At 46.6% G+C, this 16,958-nt stretch overlaps 1 protein-coding gene across 1 annotated transcript in view; it reads right to left on the bottom strand.

Moving 5' to 3' along the window:
* The window catches only part of LMNB1 (lamin B1), a 37,473-nt gene that overhangs the window by 19,147 nt on the left and 1,368 nt on the right, over positions 1–16,958 (bottom strand). Inside the window, exons 2-3 of the mRNA XM_040969694.1 lie at positions 879–1,035; positions 204–329 (exon numbers count right to left, since the gene is read on the bottom strand). Of these exons, the coding sequence (XP_040825628.1) occupies positions 204–329; positions 879–1,035 (283 nt within the window). The remainder of the gene's footprint in view (positions 1–203; positions 330–878; positions 1,036–16,958) is intronic.

Raw genomic sequence — 16,958 nt, 5'->3', positions numbered from 1 at the left:
AAACGAGTTCAATGCTAACTAGCTGCTGCAACCAAGCCTTCATAAATCCGATTAGGTGAATTCTATCTGTGTACTCAAACGGCTTTAGACGGTGTACTCCGAGCAGGAGTCTTCCAGCACCTGCAGTGGGTCTCCTGTTTTCCTAGAGCAGCTATGACAAAACCTTCCCAGAGAGCCCTTCGGTTGTTTTAAACTGCACTTACCTCCTCATACATGTTTTTCCGGAACTCCAAGTCCTCGGTGAGGCTCTGACAACGGTTCTCCAAATCGACTTTCAGCAAAGTCTCGTCTGCCAGCTGTTTTTTGGCGGCAGTTAAGGAAGCTTCCAACTGTCACAAGGACAAAGAATTGTGATGAGGAAATACACGGCAGTGACTTGGTAATGCAACTGACACACCTCCGAATCAAACCAAGTCTTACAGACAGGTCACTGACGGAGGACCTCATTTTAACCTTTAGCACAGAACTGCATGCTCACTTGCCAGCCCACCCACAGGGTGCCAGACCAAACCACCTGCCCAGCAGGCAACTGACAACAGGGACAAGGACAGAGACACAAAACCCACACATTAAGAACCAGAACACTGGATCGGTGAGCCCCCATCCGTCGCTCCTGCGCACAGAGGCACTCTCACCTCTCGTCCCATGTCACATATTGGTGCTGCGAGGAAGCAACACAGCACGGGCAGTCAGGGCAAAGCGGACGCTGCTCAGCAGCAGGTCGCTACCTCAAAACGTCTCAGGAGAGCCACCCAAAAAGAACTCACTCACTCTCCCAGATATCTGATCAGTCAGCAATCAATCAGTCACAGCATGGCTTAGGGCAGTTGGGGCAATGAGCCGCCCAAACAAACAGCTCAAGGGCAGAGCCTGCCCACCTGCGCGATCTGGTCCTTGAGGTCTTCCAAATCGGCCTCGAGGCTCTTTTTGTCACCGAGTGCTGTGGCCAGAGCTGCGTCTTTGGAGTTCAGTGCTGCTTCATATTCTCGAAGCTTCAGCTGGGCTCCATTCAGATCAGACTCTTTCTTAGCGTAGCTGTAACACATTGCAAACAGTACAGGTGTCAGACTGTAGCCCCACTTGAGGCCCTCCGCCCCATTTCAGAGATAAACCACGCAGACACTTAAAACAAAGGCTGCCACAACCTGCTAACAGCAATTCGGGAGCAGAGATTGAAATGAAAATTTGCAGTTTTCCAAGACAATGGATATTATAAATTAAGATTACAGGAGGCATAATAGGAGAATAAAAAGCTATTTCTAAAAAAATTTTGTAATGTAATAATCTAATAGAAATTTGCTTAATATTCATAAACAATCACCCCAAGCTTACATGTTCCTTCCATTACTCATAGGTGACTTCAGAGTTATTAGACAGAAAAAGTCAATGTTTATATCATTAACTACCAAAATGAAGTTCAAATCGGTTTCTTTCTTTTGGGGGGTGGGAGGACAACAATGAAGTATATTTTTTGTTTATTTCTCTCCTTCTCTCTTCAATTAGAAAAACAAAGATCTTTCATCTGCTGGTTCACTCCCCAAATAGCCACAATGGTCAGAGCTGAGCCGATCTGAAACCAGAAGCCAAGAGCTTCTTCCAGGTCTCCCACGTAAGTGCAGGGTCCCAAGGCTTTGGGCTGTCCTCTACTGCTTTCCAGGCCACAGGCAGGGAGCTGGGTGGGAAGTGGAGCAGCCGGGGCGTGAACTGGCACCCTAAGATTCAGGTGCTTGAGGGCAGAGCATTGGCCATCAAGCAATCATGCTGTCCCTGATTTTCTTCTAAGTATCACTTTTTTTTTTAAATCTTCAACTTTTTTTTAAAGATTCATTTATTTTTATTGAAAAGTCAGATATACAGAGAGGAGAAGAGACAGAGAGGAAGATCTTCTGTCTGATGAGTCACTCCCCAAGCGGCCGCAATGACTGGAGCTGAGCCAATCCGAAGCCAAGAACCAGGAGCTTCTTCCAGGTCTCCCACGTAAGTGCAGGGTCCCAAGGTTTTGGGCTGTCCTCGACTGCTTTCCCAGGCCACAAGCAGGGAGCTGGATGGGAAGCAGGGCCGCTGGGATTAGAACTGGGTGGGGCAGGTCGTTCAGCACAGCCGGCAGTAACTGGGGCACACTCCCACCCTCTGCCCAGTCCTGCAGGACTAACCTAAATGCAACCAACGAGCTGCTTACTCCACTGCCTCTATTCCCAGCAACACATGTGCCTCACTGCTTCAACCTCTGTGGTTTTTCTACCCCCCACCCGTCACCTGTGGTGAACTACTCTGGCTTAAGAAATGGGTGTTTAAAAACTTGGCCTCCGCACTCCTCTTTCTATGTGGATGACAGATTCCCACTGTCACGACAGAATCTTTCATGTGTCCAGGCCTCTGTCCCTCCAGACCAGTCCTACCAATAAGCAAGCAGAGATCAGAAGATGAACCCAGATACGTGCTAAAAAACAAATGCTCATCGGAACTATCAGGTAAAACACAAACAACATACCACACACATAACATTATCACTCCACATCTCACAAATACATGATATGACAACTGCTTGGAGATGAACATAAATATTATACTTAAAATGATACTGGCCATTTAAGCAAGAAAAGATACTGTGTGTAATAGAAGTCAGCAGGTAAACTTGCAGGGACGCATATTCAGAACACAATGGACACATCACAAAACACTTCTCACTTAGTAGGGACCATTACAAGACTACTGTCTCGATGAGCATTTCTTGGTCAGCTTTGGCATACTTGACACAAGCTTGGCTGAATGAAATGTCTAATTGGTCAGCAGAACAACCACAAAATAAACCCAAGTTGAGTTCCTCTAAATCTCCCACAACATCCCCGGAAGCACACAACCCGCGTTCGCTTTGAAGACAGGATCTGTATGCACACTTGAGTTGGATTCCCTTCATTACCACCGCCACCATTTCCATTATATCAGATACTTTACTCTTTAATTTTCAAGCACAAAAAAGGCCAAATTATAAAGGAGCTGTAGTTGGTGAAATTACATACCTACAAAAAGGCGTGCAGAGTTAGTTTCTAGATGTTAAATCCCCATGAAATTTGCCAAAGATGTTACTGCATTACTACAAACAAGAGTGGACAAGGGCCAACAATCTGTTTCGAAAGAGTGCTTTACAGGGCAGCATTTGGTACAGCAGTCAACAAGACACTCGGGACTTGTGATGGGAATTCTTGGAGAAGGGGGGGTAAAAGAAATTCCAAGGCCTATGGAATTGTATCATAAAATGATGATGATAATAATAATAATAAAGAAGTAAAAAAATTTAAAAAGATACTTGGACTTGGGACTCCTGGATCTCCTATCACAGTGTCATATTCAAGTCCCAGCTCCACTTCCAATTCAATCTTCATACAAACACAAGTCCTAAGAAGAAGCAAACAATTCAAAGGTTTGGGTCCTTACTACCTGCATGGGAAATTAAGACTGACTTCAGCCTGGCCCAACCTTGGCTGTTGTGGGAGGAGTGAACCAGTGGATTGGGGTGTGTGTACCTTTAAGGAAAAAGTGGGAGTGGCAATTGCCACACTCCCATCAGAGTGCCTCCCTACACCTCCAACTGGAGCTTCCTTCCAACGAGTACCCGGGAAGGAGCATTTCTGCATTACCTTAAGGAAGAAGCAGAGGGAAGGTCACTCTCAAGTAAATCAGGCTCAAATTCCACTGACAATCATCTACAGAAGGCCACGCGGACTCTGACGGTCACTCTGGGAGACCACCGCCTAGCACTTTCACAAGCTACTGAAGAATGGCAGGTCCATCGTACACACAGTGGATGAAGCACTGCTTGAATGCAAAACCATTTTTCCTACTCATCTCCTTTTACACAAGAAGCATTTACAATCCCACCACAGACCCACTCAACACAGAGCCAGGCCAGAGAGGCCAGCTGCTGCAGCTCCACAGGTGTCTAAAGCCGCCAGGGCTCTTTGCAACAGCTGCCTAGTGGCAGCTGACGGCCACTTAGCTCTAGTGCCAGTCAGCAAAGTGAATACACTCCATGGTGTTTCAACAATCCCCAACCTGAGCTCAGAATCTGAGTGCCCTATGGCATCTGCCATGATCTAGACTAACAGAAGAAAAATAAGCTTCCTTTTGAATAAGAGAAAAATGTAAGCAAAGGTTAAGAGACCTATATGTAAAATCCTTCTGTCCTGAAACTAAATAAGCTTATTTCACAAAAGGCTCGAACTGCATGTTAAGCATGCACGCGCTGCAGGATGCATTCATCAGCTTCAATCCTCTCCAATTACCTTCCCTTTCAAAGGCAAGAGACATGGAAGATGGAAGATCTCTCCCTCACTCACTCTTTCTCCTCAAATAAAAATAAATCTTTTAACTTTTTTAAAGAATCAATCATTTGGGAGCAGCTAGAGTACTGGGAAATCTTTGGGTGCAACTAGAGCAAAATCAGATCCTAATTGTCCATGAAGACACTGCAGTTCTAGTAAGAAAACCAATCAAACAAAAGACAAGATCTAAGAAAGGAAAAGTATACAAAAATTCAAGTACATACAACATTGACTTAGAAATGACACATTAAGCAGATAACTCCCAAAATCCAACTAAAAGAGCAGTTATAATTTTTTTTAAAAAAAGAAGAATGCAAAACGACAAGTTTTATAAGCGGGAAACATAAGGATGAGTTAAAAAACAACTTGACCCAATGCAAGAGTGCTGAATCCTAAACCAAATACAGGGGTCCCTGACATTTGAGATACACAGACATCCTGCTAGCAAAAGGGCTGATCAAAAAGTGTCTGGGGACGTGGGAGAGGCATTTCGCGCGACAAGGACGATGCCTGTCAGGAAGCCATGGGTGAAGCCCTGGTCCTTGGGCCCTGCCTTTTGCGTGGGAGGCCTGCATTTGGCTACTGGCTCCCAGCTTCAGCATGACGAACTTCAGCCATTACCGCGGTCATCTGGGGAGTATGCTGGGTGCCAGTGTCTGCGTATGTCAGTGCATCTCTTTGCCTTTCAACTAAAATGGCACGAAACTTTTACAAATTAATTCTAAACCAAAATGCAACATGTAACTATTAAAGAGACTAGAAAGAAAATGTCCATGAATAGAGTGGAAAAACTCAACTGCTCACTGCTAACAGCATAAAGTCAGTGTCACACACTGTCACGTACAGACCTAAGGCATAAAAGCAATTTAAAGACATTTTGCCATGACTAGTCAGAGAGACTTGGGAGGAGCAGAGAGAAACACAGACTTTCCCATCCACTGGCTCACTGCCCAGATAATCACCAGGCCAAAGTCAGGAGTCCAGAACTCCGTGCAGGTCACCCCATGGGAGGCAGGGACGAGCACTAGAGCGCCCCCTGGGGTATGCATGAGCCAGAGGCTGCAGCAAGGCCTTGGCTCCACTCAAGCACTTGGGTTTGGGATTCAGGTGCCCTAAGCAGCATAGCTGCCGCTATGCTCATCCTAGACAGAGGTAAATGTTTTTTCAAGGTACATATTAGAAAAATGTCAAACCAGGGCCAGCCCATATGGCTGCCAATGATGCCAGCATCCCACATAGGTGCCAGCAGGTGTCTCTGCTGCACCACTTCCACACCAGCTTCCGACTAGGCCTGGAAAAGCAGGCTGATGCACCTTGCACCTACATGGGAGGCCCAGAAGCTCCTGGCTCCTGGCTGCTAAGTCACCACGGCCAACCACTGTGGTCACTGAGAGTGAACCAGCAGATCCAAGATCACTGTCTCTCTCTTTGTAAGCCTGCCTTTCAAATAAAAATAAGAAATCAAACACAGGAAAGACTTCCCTCAAGTACAGCACACTGAGCAGAAACCCGAGCAGCGAGCAGGAGGTGCCACAAAGAAGCCAGAAACCTGACCAAGGACAGCCCAGTGCGAAGGGTCTGACACAGGAAAGAGGTCAAGCAAAGGATTTCCAGATGGGAGAGTGACATGCTAAAATAGGCAGCCACGGTTCAGGCAAACCAACATGCTGCTACTCATTGTTATTGCTATTCTGGGTTTTATTTGGTCTGAAAGGCAGGATTACAGAGAGTGGAGACAGAGATCTCTACCTGCTGGTTCCCTCCCCAAATTGCCACAAAGGCATTAGCTAAGTCATTCCCGAACCAGGAGGCTCCTCCGGGTCTCCCTTGTGGGTACAGGGGCCCTAGCACTTTGCTCATCCTCCTCCATGCTTTCCCGGGCCATAAGCGGCAAGCTGGAGAGGAAGTGGACCCAGTACCCACATGGGAAGCCGAGCTGCTGGCAAAAGCCTTCCACCCCCGCCCCTTGCGGCACTCAGGATCCATCTTGGTTAGACACGCCCACCTTCCCGAGATGCACTGGTCCCTTCAGAGAGCGAGGCGCATGCTCAGTACCTCAGGAAGGGGTGAAGTGGGGCGAGAACTTTCCTTCCGCCAAAAACCGCTCGAACGCGCCCTTCCCAACACCGAAGGGTCCCACAGTCCTCCCCCGGCCCCCGACGGATCCCGACGGATCCCGACGGATCCCGACGGATCCCACCCGCTCTGGCTCACAGGTACTGTGTTCAGTTTTTCTCGCTCTCATTTACAGGCAGCTCTGGCCCAATCGAGTTGGGCGTTTGGCGGAGGGAGGCGGGATATATACCCGCGTGTTTTTATCTGTGAGGAAGAACCGGGGCAACAAGTTAACGTACTTGAGTGCCCACAGCGAGGGGAGGCAGCAAAGCCGACTGGTCCAGGAGCCACGGGGTGAGACGAAGGCCTGCTCCTGTGGGGAAGGCCTCTGTGGTCAGAGGTCAGGGGTCAGGTGGCCTCCATTTGTCCAGCTGAACCTGTGTGACGACTGACAGCTCCCTCTCCACACACAGTGAGAATGCACAGCTAAATGGCACCCCACTGCTAGGGGACACCGAGGTATCAGTGAGCTTTTTGGGTTAGATTTACTTCAGTCAGAGTGACAAACATACGGAGAGGCCTTCCACCCACGGGCTCACTGCCTCAGATCTCAAGGGTCTCAGACACGAAGTTTTCCCAGGTCTCGAATAGATGGCAAGGGTCCCAGAATATGGGCCACCTTCAGCGGGCTTTGCTACGCAAACCCACGCCCATATCAGATGCCAGCACTGCCTGCATGCAGCAGCAGTTTACCCATCACACCACAATGCCAGCCCCAAGATTTTAGCCCCTAAGAAGCTGCTACGGGTTCTAAGCAGACAAGGTGAGCACAATCTTGCCGGCATTTCCCGAGACCGCCCCCCCAAGCGTCAGCACCTGCAGCCCCTCCCCGCCAGCATTCTCACCTCCTAATCCAAACTCCAGACGGCTTTCCCTATTCATTCCCCAGTGCCTCTAACACATAGCTCTTTACAGCCAGGACTCACCTTCCACACACCCAAGACACAGACACGTCTTAGGTCTTATCAATGCTTAAACACCTGTTCCTTCACTTGACTCTTCCCTACACCTCTAGGGCTACTCATTATCCTCGTGGTGGGCTGCTGGTTCTTCAATGGAGATGTTGTTCGTCTCACACCTCCAAAGTGCCAACAGAACGTCGACTAACTAGAACTCACCACTAGCCCTGAGTGCCTCCAAACCTTCCAGCTCCCGCCCCCCATCTTAGGTGCCCATGCATGGACCAGTCACCCGTCTCTATGCTGTCACACCTTACTCCCCAGGTGTCCTTTCAGGGTTTGCACTTCCACCCATTCTCAGGCCCCAACAAGCAATAGCAAGTGCCCCCACCAAAAAAAAAAAAAAAAAAAAAAGTTAATTAAAAAACAGAATTAGAAGGTAAACTGAAATGTGAGATCCATGCATAGTTCTCATAGTACATATTTTCCATAAACTTTTGAGGACTCCTTACATGCATAAGCCCCCAGATTCTGCACCGTTAGTATAGGATTATCTTGTGCAGATAGTGGGAATAGACCTCTGGAATCACCTGGGTAATGGCGCCCTGTTTATCTGAAACACCTGATCACTGCTGGCGCCAGGGCTCTCAACTCAAACTTTAATCTCTCCTCAATACTAAGTAAGCTTTATCACGACTAACTTGAACCAGTTTTCCAGCAGCCATAAAGGGCTGTGATAATCTATGACCATTCTTCTGGCTGAGAGTTTAAGCCCTCTCCGACCCCAGCTCAATTACTGAATAAATTTTAATTTATTTATTTGTTAAATATTAAGCACTGAATAAAGTAATTGATTTTCACCAGTCTGCTGCCATCAGCTGTAGAGGAGTGCCTGTCTCCTGTCCGGAGGAACTCAATATTCACTTTGAGATGTTATTCTGGATCATTTCAGGGTAGAAATGTTCTTCTCACCCAAGTCACAATCTTAGATCTCCACTGATCAGATGTTCTTAATCAGCTTGCTGCTTTTTAATTTTTTCTTGTCTTCACTTCATTTGGATTTACTAAGTGTAGACAGAATTACAGCCCTTTCACTGTAACCAACTCACTTTGTAGATAAAATGTGATTCACAGATGAGGACTTGCACAAGATATGGGGCACAAAGCTGACGTTCAGTCTGTGCCCATTCTATCTGCAGGCACCACACGGAAGGGCTCACCAGCATGATCTTTTAAGCTTCCTCTGAAGAAACCAGGTCAGTATTTTCCTGGGATTACCTAGCAAATAAAGACAGCTAGTACGAAGCCTTGCTCCGAACTATAGGACTATGTTAGTCAGGGTTTTAGAAATCTCCCCTCATTTAACCCTCACACCCCTGCTGTTGGGCAGGCATTATTCTTTCCCGGCTGCAAGCAGGCCCGCAGGCACTGAGGCTGGGCTGGGGCCCCTGGTGTGTGCTTTCACAGGGGTCATTCATAAGCTGCAGCAAGGTAACAGTATTCCTTAGGTGGACACAGCAAGTGAAACAAGTGTCTGAAATACTGAGGATATCATTTACTACTAAGGAAGGGTTGTAGACCAGCTGCTTTCTGGAAAGAGATGTTTTATTTTTTTTTTCCCTTCCTTCTGGGACAGGCACTTAGCCTGGTACTTGCCGCACTAGCAAAAACACCTACATTCCACGTGGGGGTATCTGGATTTGATCCCTGGCCGCAGCTCAATGCAGACATGATCAAATTTCGTTTGAGTTCTGGTTTCAGCCCTCTAGGCCACTGCAGACACTGGAGGAGTCAAACAGCAGAGGGAGCTATTTGTCGTTCAAATTTTAAAAGAAAAAAGCTACTTTCCAACTTAACTCCACACTTTAATAATTTAAAAGAAATGAAGGGCTCTAAAAAATCCTTAACACACACAACAAAATATTGCAGGACAGGCACTACCCACCAGACCTCGAACCAGATGCTGGCCGAGAAGACAGTCCCCATTATCAAGTTGCTTGCAGACCAATGGGAGAAGACGCAAGACCACGCCGCAGTACTGTGACCCGTAAACAGAATGCTAAGGCAGTGACAGGGCTTTGACAGTACAAGGGGAGGAAGTGCTGTCTGAGCTAGGTCAGCAGGAGTAAGGTGGAAAATAGGACAGTGTCCTAAAAGCCAAATCATTCCCATCACTAGACCCAGGTGACACCTGGACAGATCAGACAAGCAGCAAGGCTCAGAGCATATTTTTTAGAGGGCTTTTATCTTTCATTCTGCATGTTTACTTCCTCCAATCTGGGTACGCCAAAAGATTTCCTAGCCTTGTCCACTAAACTAAATAAATCCAAATGATATCGTGTTCTACCAAGCATCCTCCTAATGCATGGGAAGGAAATGCCATGACGTTTAATTACTTGGGGCCTGTTTCCTAACACCAATTCTACAAGTTTGATCCTTCCAATCTTTTCCTTGAAAATAAAATATCCAGACCTGGCGCCATGGCCTAGCAGCTAAAGTCCTCGCCTTGAGCATGCCGGGATCCCATATGGGTGCTGGTTCTAATCCTGACAGCTCCACTTCCCATCCAGCTCCCTGCTTGTGGCCTGGGAAAGCAGTTCCTGGCTCCTGGCTTCGGATCAGCACAGAACCCACCATTGTGGTCACTTTGGGAATGAATCACCGGATGGAATATCTTCCTCTGTCTCTCCTTCCCTCTATATATATCTGACATTGCAATAAAAAGAAATAAATCTTTTTTAAAAAATAAAATATTCACAGGCCCGCTGTGTGACAGTCTAGTGGCTAAATACTGTCCTTGCATTCACAGGAATCCATATGGGTGCCACTTCATGTCCTGGCTGCTCTACTTCCCATCTAGCTCCCTGCCTATTGCCTGGGGAAAGCAATAGAGGATAGCCCAAAGGCTTGGGATGGTGCACCTGCATGGGAGACCCAGAAGAAGCACCTAGCTCCAGGCTTCAGTTTAGCTCACCTCTGGCCATGATGGCCACTTGGGGAGGGAACCAGTACACAGATCTTTCTCTCCATTTCTCTTTCTCTCTATTAATCTGCCTTTCCAATAAAAAATAAACCCTTAAAATACGTAAATATTCAAGGATACAGTACATTGAAGACACTGCAGGATACATCTCTACTTCTGAAAAAAAAGATGAACTCCCAATAAAATTTAAATATATCCTGACAATAAGATGCTGGACGTTCTACCATTGTCTGTATCTAGAGTGTCATGATATACTTGAATAGAACGATGGACTCGTGAGTGTTGCTGAAGGGGAAAACGGGGGATAGGGAAGGCAGAAGGGGAAATCCCTGAGCCTAAGCAACTATTATAAAAAACAAAAACTAAACAAATAGAAAGTAAAATTTATCATGAAGTTTTACAGCTCTCGTATGAAGACCACGCTGTATATTGTCAATGTGCTTCCCACAAAGCAAAATTAATACACTAAAAAATGAAAAGACAAAGCAATACATAGGATGAAGGATTCTGTTTTAATTATATGTACAAACAACTTCCTACACCAAAGCAACATTTTTTATTCATTTATCAAAGCAAAGACTGAATGTTAAAACATACCCTGCAGGGGCGGGCTTTTGGCAGAGCGTTTAAGGCACTGCACCAGAGCACCTGGGCCTGCAGATCACTGCTAGAACCTGGGTGCATTCTCTTGGTCCACGAAAACAGAAAATTCTTGAAAGTTAACATGGCAGTTTCGCATGCTTCTATCAGATTACTCATGGAAAATGGAATTTAAAGTTAACTTTCATGGCAAAAGGGAACAGCATTGTCACAGGGTCAGTTAAGGCACTAGCTGTGATGTCAGCACCCTGTATCAGAGTAGAGTCAGGTAGAGTCCCAGCTGCTCTGCCTGCAACTCAGCTTTCTACGGATGTGCTAGGGAAGGCAGCAGAGGACAGTACAGAAGTTTGGGCCCCTGTCACTCTATGGGAAACCTGGGAGGAATTTCTGGCTCCTGGGTTCAGCCTGGTCATTGCAGGCATTTGGAGAGTGAACCAGCAGATGAAAGATCCTCCCCCCCACCGCCTTTCAAATAAATCAATCAATACTTTAAAGGAGCAGGGAGAGGAGAGGGTGCAAGAAGAAAGGAAAGGAAAAGAAGCAAACCACTCATTAAATAATGCATTAAATAATAGCATTGTGGAAGTGTGCATGAAGACACCCATGGCCAGGCCAGGCCCAGTGCCATGGCCTAGCAGCTAAAATCCTCGCCTTGAACGTGCTGGAATCCCATATGGGCACCAGTTCTAATCCCGGCAGCTTCACTTCCCATCCAGCTCCCTGCCTGTGGCCTGGGAAAGCAGTCAAGGACAGCCCAAAGCCTTGGGACCCTGCACCCACGTGGGAGACCCGGAGGAAGTTCCTGGATCCTGGCTTCGGATCGGCGCAGTACCAGCTGTTGCAGTCACTTGGGGAGTGACTCATTGGATAAAGATCTTCCTCTCTGTATATCTGCCTTTCCAATAAACATAAAATAAATCTTAAAAAAAAAGACACCCACACTGAAAGACCTAGATTTCATTTCCAGCTCCAAATGCTTTTATCCATTCATGTTTGTTTATTATTTAAAGGGCAGAGTTACAATAACAGTAAAAGTGAGGTCTTCTAACAGCTGGGTCACTCTTTACATGGCTCCAAGAGTGAGGACTGTGCAGGATGAAGCCAGGAGTTTCCTCCAGGTCCCCACGTGTGTACAGAGCCCTAAGCACTCAGGCCATCTTCTGCAGCTTTCCGAGGCAGTTAGCAAAGAGCAGGATCAGAAGTGGTACATCCGGGATTCATCAGGCACTCCATGCATGCCAGCATCACAGGCCACAAATTCCAGCCCCTCCAGCTCCTTACCAGCAGTAGGGAGCACTGGGTTCCTCCTCCCAAGTGGGAAATCTGCATTGCACTCTCGGCCTCCAGCTCTAACCCTAAACCCAGTCCTAAATATTTTCTCTCTTCCTCTGTCCAGGGACCACTGCATGGAAACTGTTAGCACATCCTCTCAAGCAGATCCAAGTGTCTCCCTGAATTCTTCTGTATGAGGTATGTAAACTGCAAGACTTACCAATTTCTCAGTAACTAATTGTATATAATCTTACTTTGCTTTTTTGCAGTGATACAGGTCCACAATCTTACATAAAATACTTGAGGCAGTGTGTGTTTTCTGAAAGTAAAAGTCCATGTGTCTCCATGAATCTGTGAGGGTTGTCACAGGTTATGCAATCCAAATGGACTAATTAACTCTGCAATCATTTACTCTCTCAAGTATATTAATCTAAATCCACTAAATGATAATACCTAATTACAAACATTCCACCTCCAAACAAAAAATTAAATACAAATTATTTTTACATTTTCTAAAGACTGATCTATTTATTTACTTGGAAGACAGAAGGACAGAATGAGAGAGATCTACCCACTGGTTCACTCCCCAAATGCTGGCAATGACCAGGGCACAGCCAAGCTAAAGCCACCAGCCTGCTTCCAACCCAGTCTCCCAGGTACATTACATAGCAGGGACCTAGCTATTTGGCCATAATCCACTGCCTTCCAAAGTGTTAGCAGGAACCTGGATTGTGAGCAGATTAAGCAGGACTCAAACTGGTACAAGCAGAAGACTAATCAATTGCACCACAATGCCCAGAAAACTGAACCCAGACCATACAATATGTCTTTTTCTTTTCTTTTTTAAGATTTCTTTATTGGAAAGGCAGATTTACGGAGGAGAGACAGAAAGATCTTCCATCCACTGGTTCACTCCTCAAATGGCTGCAACAGTCGGAGCTGAGCCAATCCAAAGCGAGGCGACAGCAACTCCTTCCAGTTCTCCCAGGCGGGTGCAGGGTCCCAGGGCTTTCACCATCCTCTGCAGCTTTACCACAGGCCATAAGCAGGGAGATGGGGAAGTGGAGCAGCCAGGACACAAGAGTGCGCCCACATGGGATGCCAGCACTCACAGGAAGATTAGCCAATTGAGCCACTGTGTCCCCTCATTTTCTAAATTATACTTTAATTACTGTTTAAAAAAAAGAAAAAAACTTTCAAAAGCTACTAGTGACTCTTAGACGAGTTACTAACCCTGGGCATTTAGCTTGCCACCAAATACTAACAGAAAGGCAGTGAGTGACATACACAAGGTAGGATATACCCAGATCAGAGTGAACAGAAGGGACTCTGAGAAGACATACAGTGCACGGGGCACTTCAGGGACGAGTCAGCCCTGAAGTGGGAGACGTCAGGAGACAGCTTTGCTCCCGACAGCCCTACGCGCTCCTCAGTGTAACTGCAGGCTCTGCAATGACCTGATCATGACGCACCCCACCCCACTAGGAATAAAATGGCCCGAATTTATTCTTACACCCAGAAAAGGTATCTGAACAACAGAATCAGTAACAATCAGAACTAAATGCTGCACTTGCAACTGTAGGCAATAAGGACCATTCGAGAAAAAGCAGAAACAGCCAAGTGCTGTGGGGAAGCAGGTTCCGTTGCCACTTACAAAGCTGGCTACTCTTTCTACCCAGCTTCCTGTTAATAGGACATTGCAGGCAGAGGAAGACAGCCCAGGTCCTTGAGCCCTCACCCATCTGGGAAAGGACCTCGTAGCCTCAGGCTGGCCCAGCCCTGCCTGTTGCAACCATCTGGGGAGAGAACGAGTGCATGGATACCTCTCTCTCTGTTTCTCATCTAACTATGCCATTCGAAATAAATAACTCTTTTTTAAAAAGAGAAAAACTCTAAATCATCCTCAGGGTAAGGCTATATTATATGTTTAAAAGAAAAATCTATACAAAATGTTAAAAGCATGATTTCACGACTAAAATTGTGATTTTAGATTGTTACTACCAGGGCAGGCATTTAGCCTCATGGTTTTATCACCCACACTAGCAGGCATACATCCCTTAAGTTATCTGGAGTTTGTGGGTTCAGTTCCCAGCCCCAGCTCCTGACTTCCGCTTCCTGCTGCCAGACCTTGGGAGGCAGTGGCTCAAGTAACTGTGTCTCTGCCTCCCCCACCGGAGCCCACGGGACTTGCACTGGGTGCTCAGCGCCCGGCTTCATTTGGGAATTAATGAGCACAGGAACATACACATGTTGTCGACATCTCACCCTTAGTCTAAGTAAATATATAAAATATCTAGAGCCACTCCTAGGAAAAACCAAAATAAAATTCCCAAAAACTTTCAGGGAGAAAAGATAAAGCAATTACCAACAAAACGGTGAACTGCATCACACATTAACACTGGATGCTAGAGGGCAATGGAACAAAATATATCTTCTATCTTCAAGTTCCAAGGAAAAATTTTAGTGTTTTATACCAAGCCCAACCATCAATCAAGTATGAAACAAAGGACTGGAATTTTATCCCATCCTCTCAGAGTTCCTTAAAGATGTTTCTAATAAATGCAGGAAAACACCAAAGAGAAGAAAAATATGTGATTTGGAAACAGGCATTAAGTCAGAAAGTTCAAAGATGGGCCACAGAACATACTTCAGAACAAAGAGCTCAGGGAGAAAGCACACTGCAAGCTATGATGATTCAGTATTTTCACAAAGTTTACAGATATGCTGAAGGCAAATTTTTCCTTACTAAACAAGAAAAACAAATTCTTAGGAACAAAATGTACTAGCATAAACCAATTCAAAATGTGGTGTTTTAAGAACAGCTGCTGTTAGGTATTCACAGGACCCCACTACTCCAGGCATTTATACAAAAGGGTGTACCAAAAGATGTACCTGCTCATAAGCTACACTCATGTCTGAGCGCAGGCACTTGGCACGTAAGTGCAAGTATTTGGTGTAGCACTTAAATCACAGCTTGGGGCACCAGCATCAGAGAAACTGGATTGAGGGCTGGTTGTTCCACTTCCTGTCTACTTCCCTGGAGGCAACAGATGAAGACTGGAGTACTCAGGCCCTGACACCCACGTGGGGGACCAGGACTGAGTTCCAGGTTCCTGGCTTTAGCCCAGCCCAGGCTTGTCTCTAAAGATAACTCTCTCCCTGCCTCTCATATTAAATGATAAAGTCTAGATTATTTAAGATAGGTAGAGCTGCGTAAGTGCTATGTAAATAGTTGTTACGCAGGCCTACTCACGTGCAGTAAAGATACAGCAGTCAGAGAACCAGCTCCCTTTTCCATCCGAAGTGGGCTGAAGCTGAGGGAACCCAGACACAGGGAGGGCTCACTGCACACACAGTGCCATAGCACAAACCCAAGAAAAACTCCACATGACTAGACACCCCCTCACAGTATTACCTTCACTCGTCAACATCTTAAGCTGACGATACTGTCTCTTTATCTTACTTCACTTTTATTCCCCTAAACAATGTAATTACCTACATTCTATCATCACACTTCACCCATCATGCGTTTTTAAAGTTCACATCATTTACAACACTGTCAGGCAGGTGGCAGCCTTGGTGCTAATGCAGAAAGATCACCCAGGCTCAGCTCCCATGGGTTATGGTGCCCTGTGGGCCGCTCTGCACTGATTTCTTCTGGTGGCCTCTGTCCTGCTAACTACACATACCTAATCGGACCACGCTGGCATCTCCTGACCTGCTGGGTGCCTACAGTAGCAAGGATCCTACACAGCTAGCTTTGATTTTTCTTTTCTCCTGCTTGGTATTACACTTAAACAACCACAAAGCTTACAGGCAGTGGCACCTAACATCTAGAGAAATTCAGTAACAAAAAATCTGGAGGGAGGACAGAGTTCATAGTTGGAGTGATCACCCCAGTGGAAGGCCACCCCAAGGCACAGAAACACATGCAGTATTTGAGTTATGGAATAAAATACCAAAATGAGGGCCCCGCGCCGTGGTCTAGCCGCTAAAGTCCTCGCTGGGATCCCATATGGGCGCCGGTTCTAATCCCGGCAGCTCCACTTCCCATCCAGCTCCCTGCTTGTGGCCTGGGAGGGCAGTCGAGGACAGCCCAAAGCTTTTGGACCCTGCACCCATGTGGGAGACCGGGAAGAAGTTCCTGGCTCCTGGCTTCGGATTGGCATAGCATTGGCCGTTGCACTCACTTGGGGAGTGAATCATCGGAAGGAAGATCTTCCTCTCTGTCTCTCCTCCTCTCTGTATGTCTGACTTTCCAATAAATAAATAAATCTTAAAAAAAAAAATACCCAAATGAGAACAAAGACAGAAACGGGACTATCCCCTAGAAAAGGGCAGTCCAGTTCTTGCTTCCTGCAGTACTCCACACTGCCCATGTTTACCACGCACTCATACTTTGTCTATGAGCCACTTTTAAAATACTGGATTAAGATGGAGAGATGAAAATACAGGAAGATATCAGTAGCAAACAGAGCAGGCACCTCCAGAAACCTCAACTGGCAGGAGGTCAGCACTCGGCGCTGGCAGATCTTTACAGCGCAGCACCAATACTTGTTGCCTACTGATGACAAGTACCTCATTATGTTGATGGCAAAGTCAGCGCAAAGTCAGCAACAGCGTCCCAGTCTGTCCCGGTACCCTCGGCAGCAGCCACGAGCTGTTCCTCGCCCAAACACCAGCTAGCCAGCACCCTCTCACCTGCCCTGGCCTCTCCCCCAGGGGAAGGACAACACGCCGTCTGTACCTGAAAACGTGACCGCCCTA

This window comes from Ochotona curzoniae, unplaced genomic scaffold, assembly GCF_017591425.1.
Source record: "Ochotona curzoniae isolate NIBS_2020 unplaced genomic scaffold, NIBS_Ocur_1.0 contig_1, whole genome shotgun sequence".
In the NCBI taxonomy this organism is placed as follows: domain Eukaryota; kingdom Metazoa; phylum Chordata; class Mammalia; order Lagomorpha; family Ochotonidae; genus Ochotona; species Ochotona curzoniae.
This window is presented reverse-complemented; position numbering and strand designations above follow the sequence as displayed.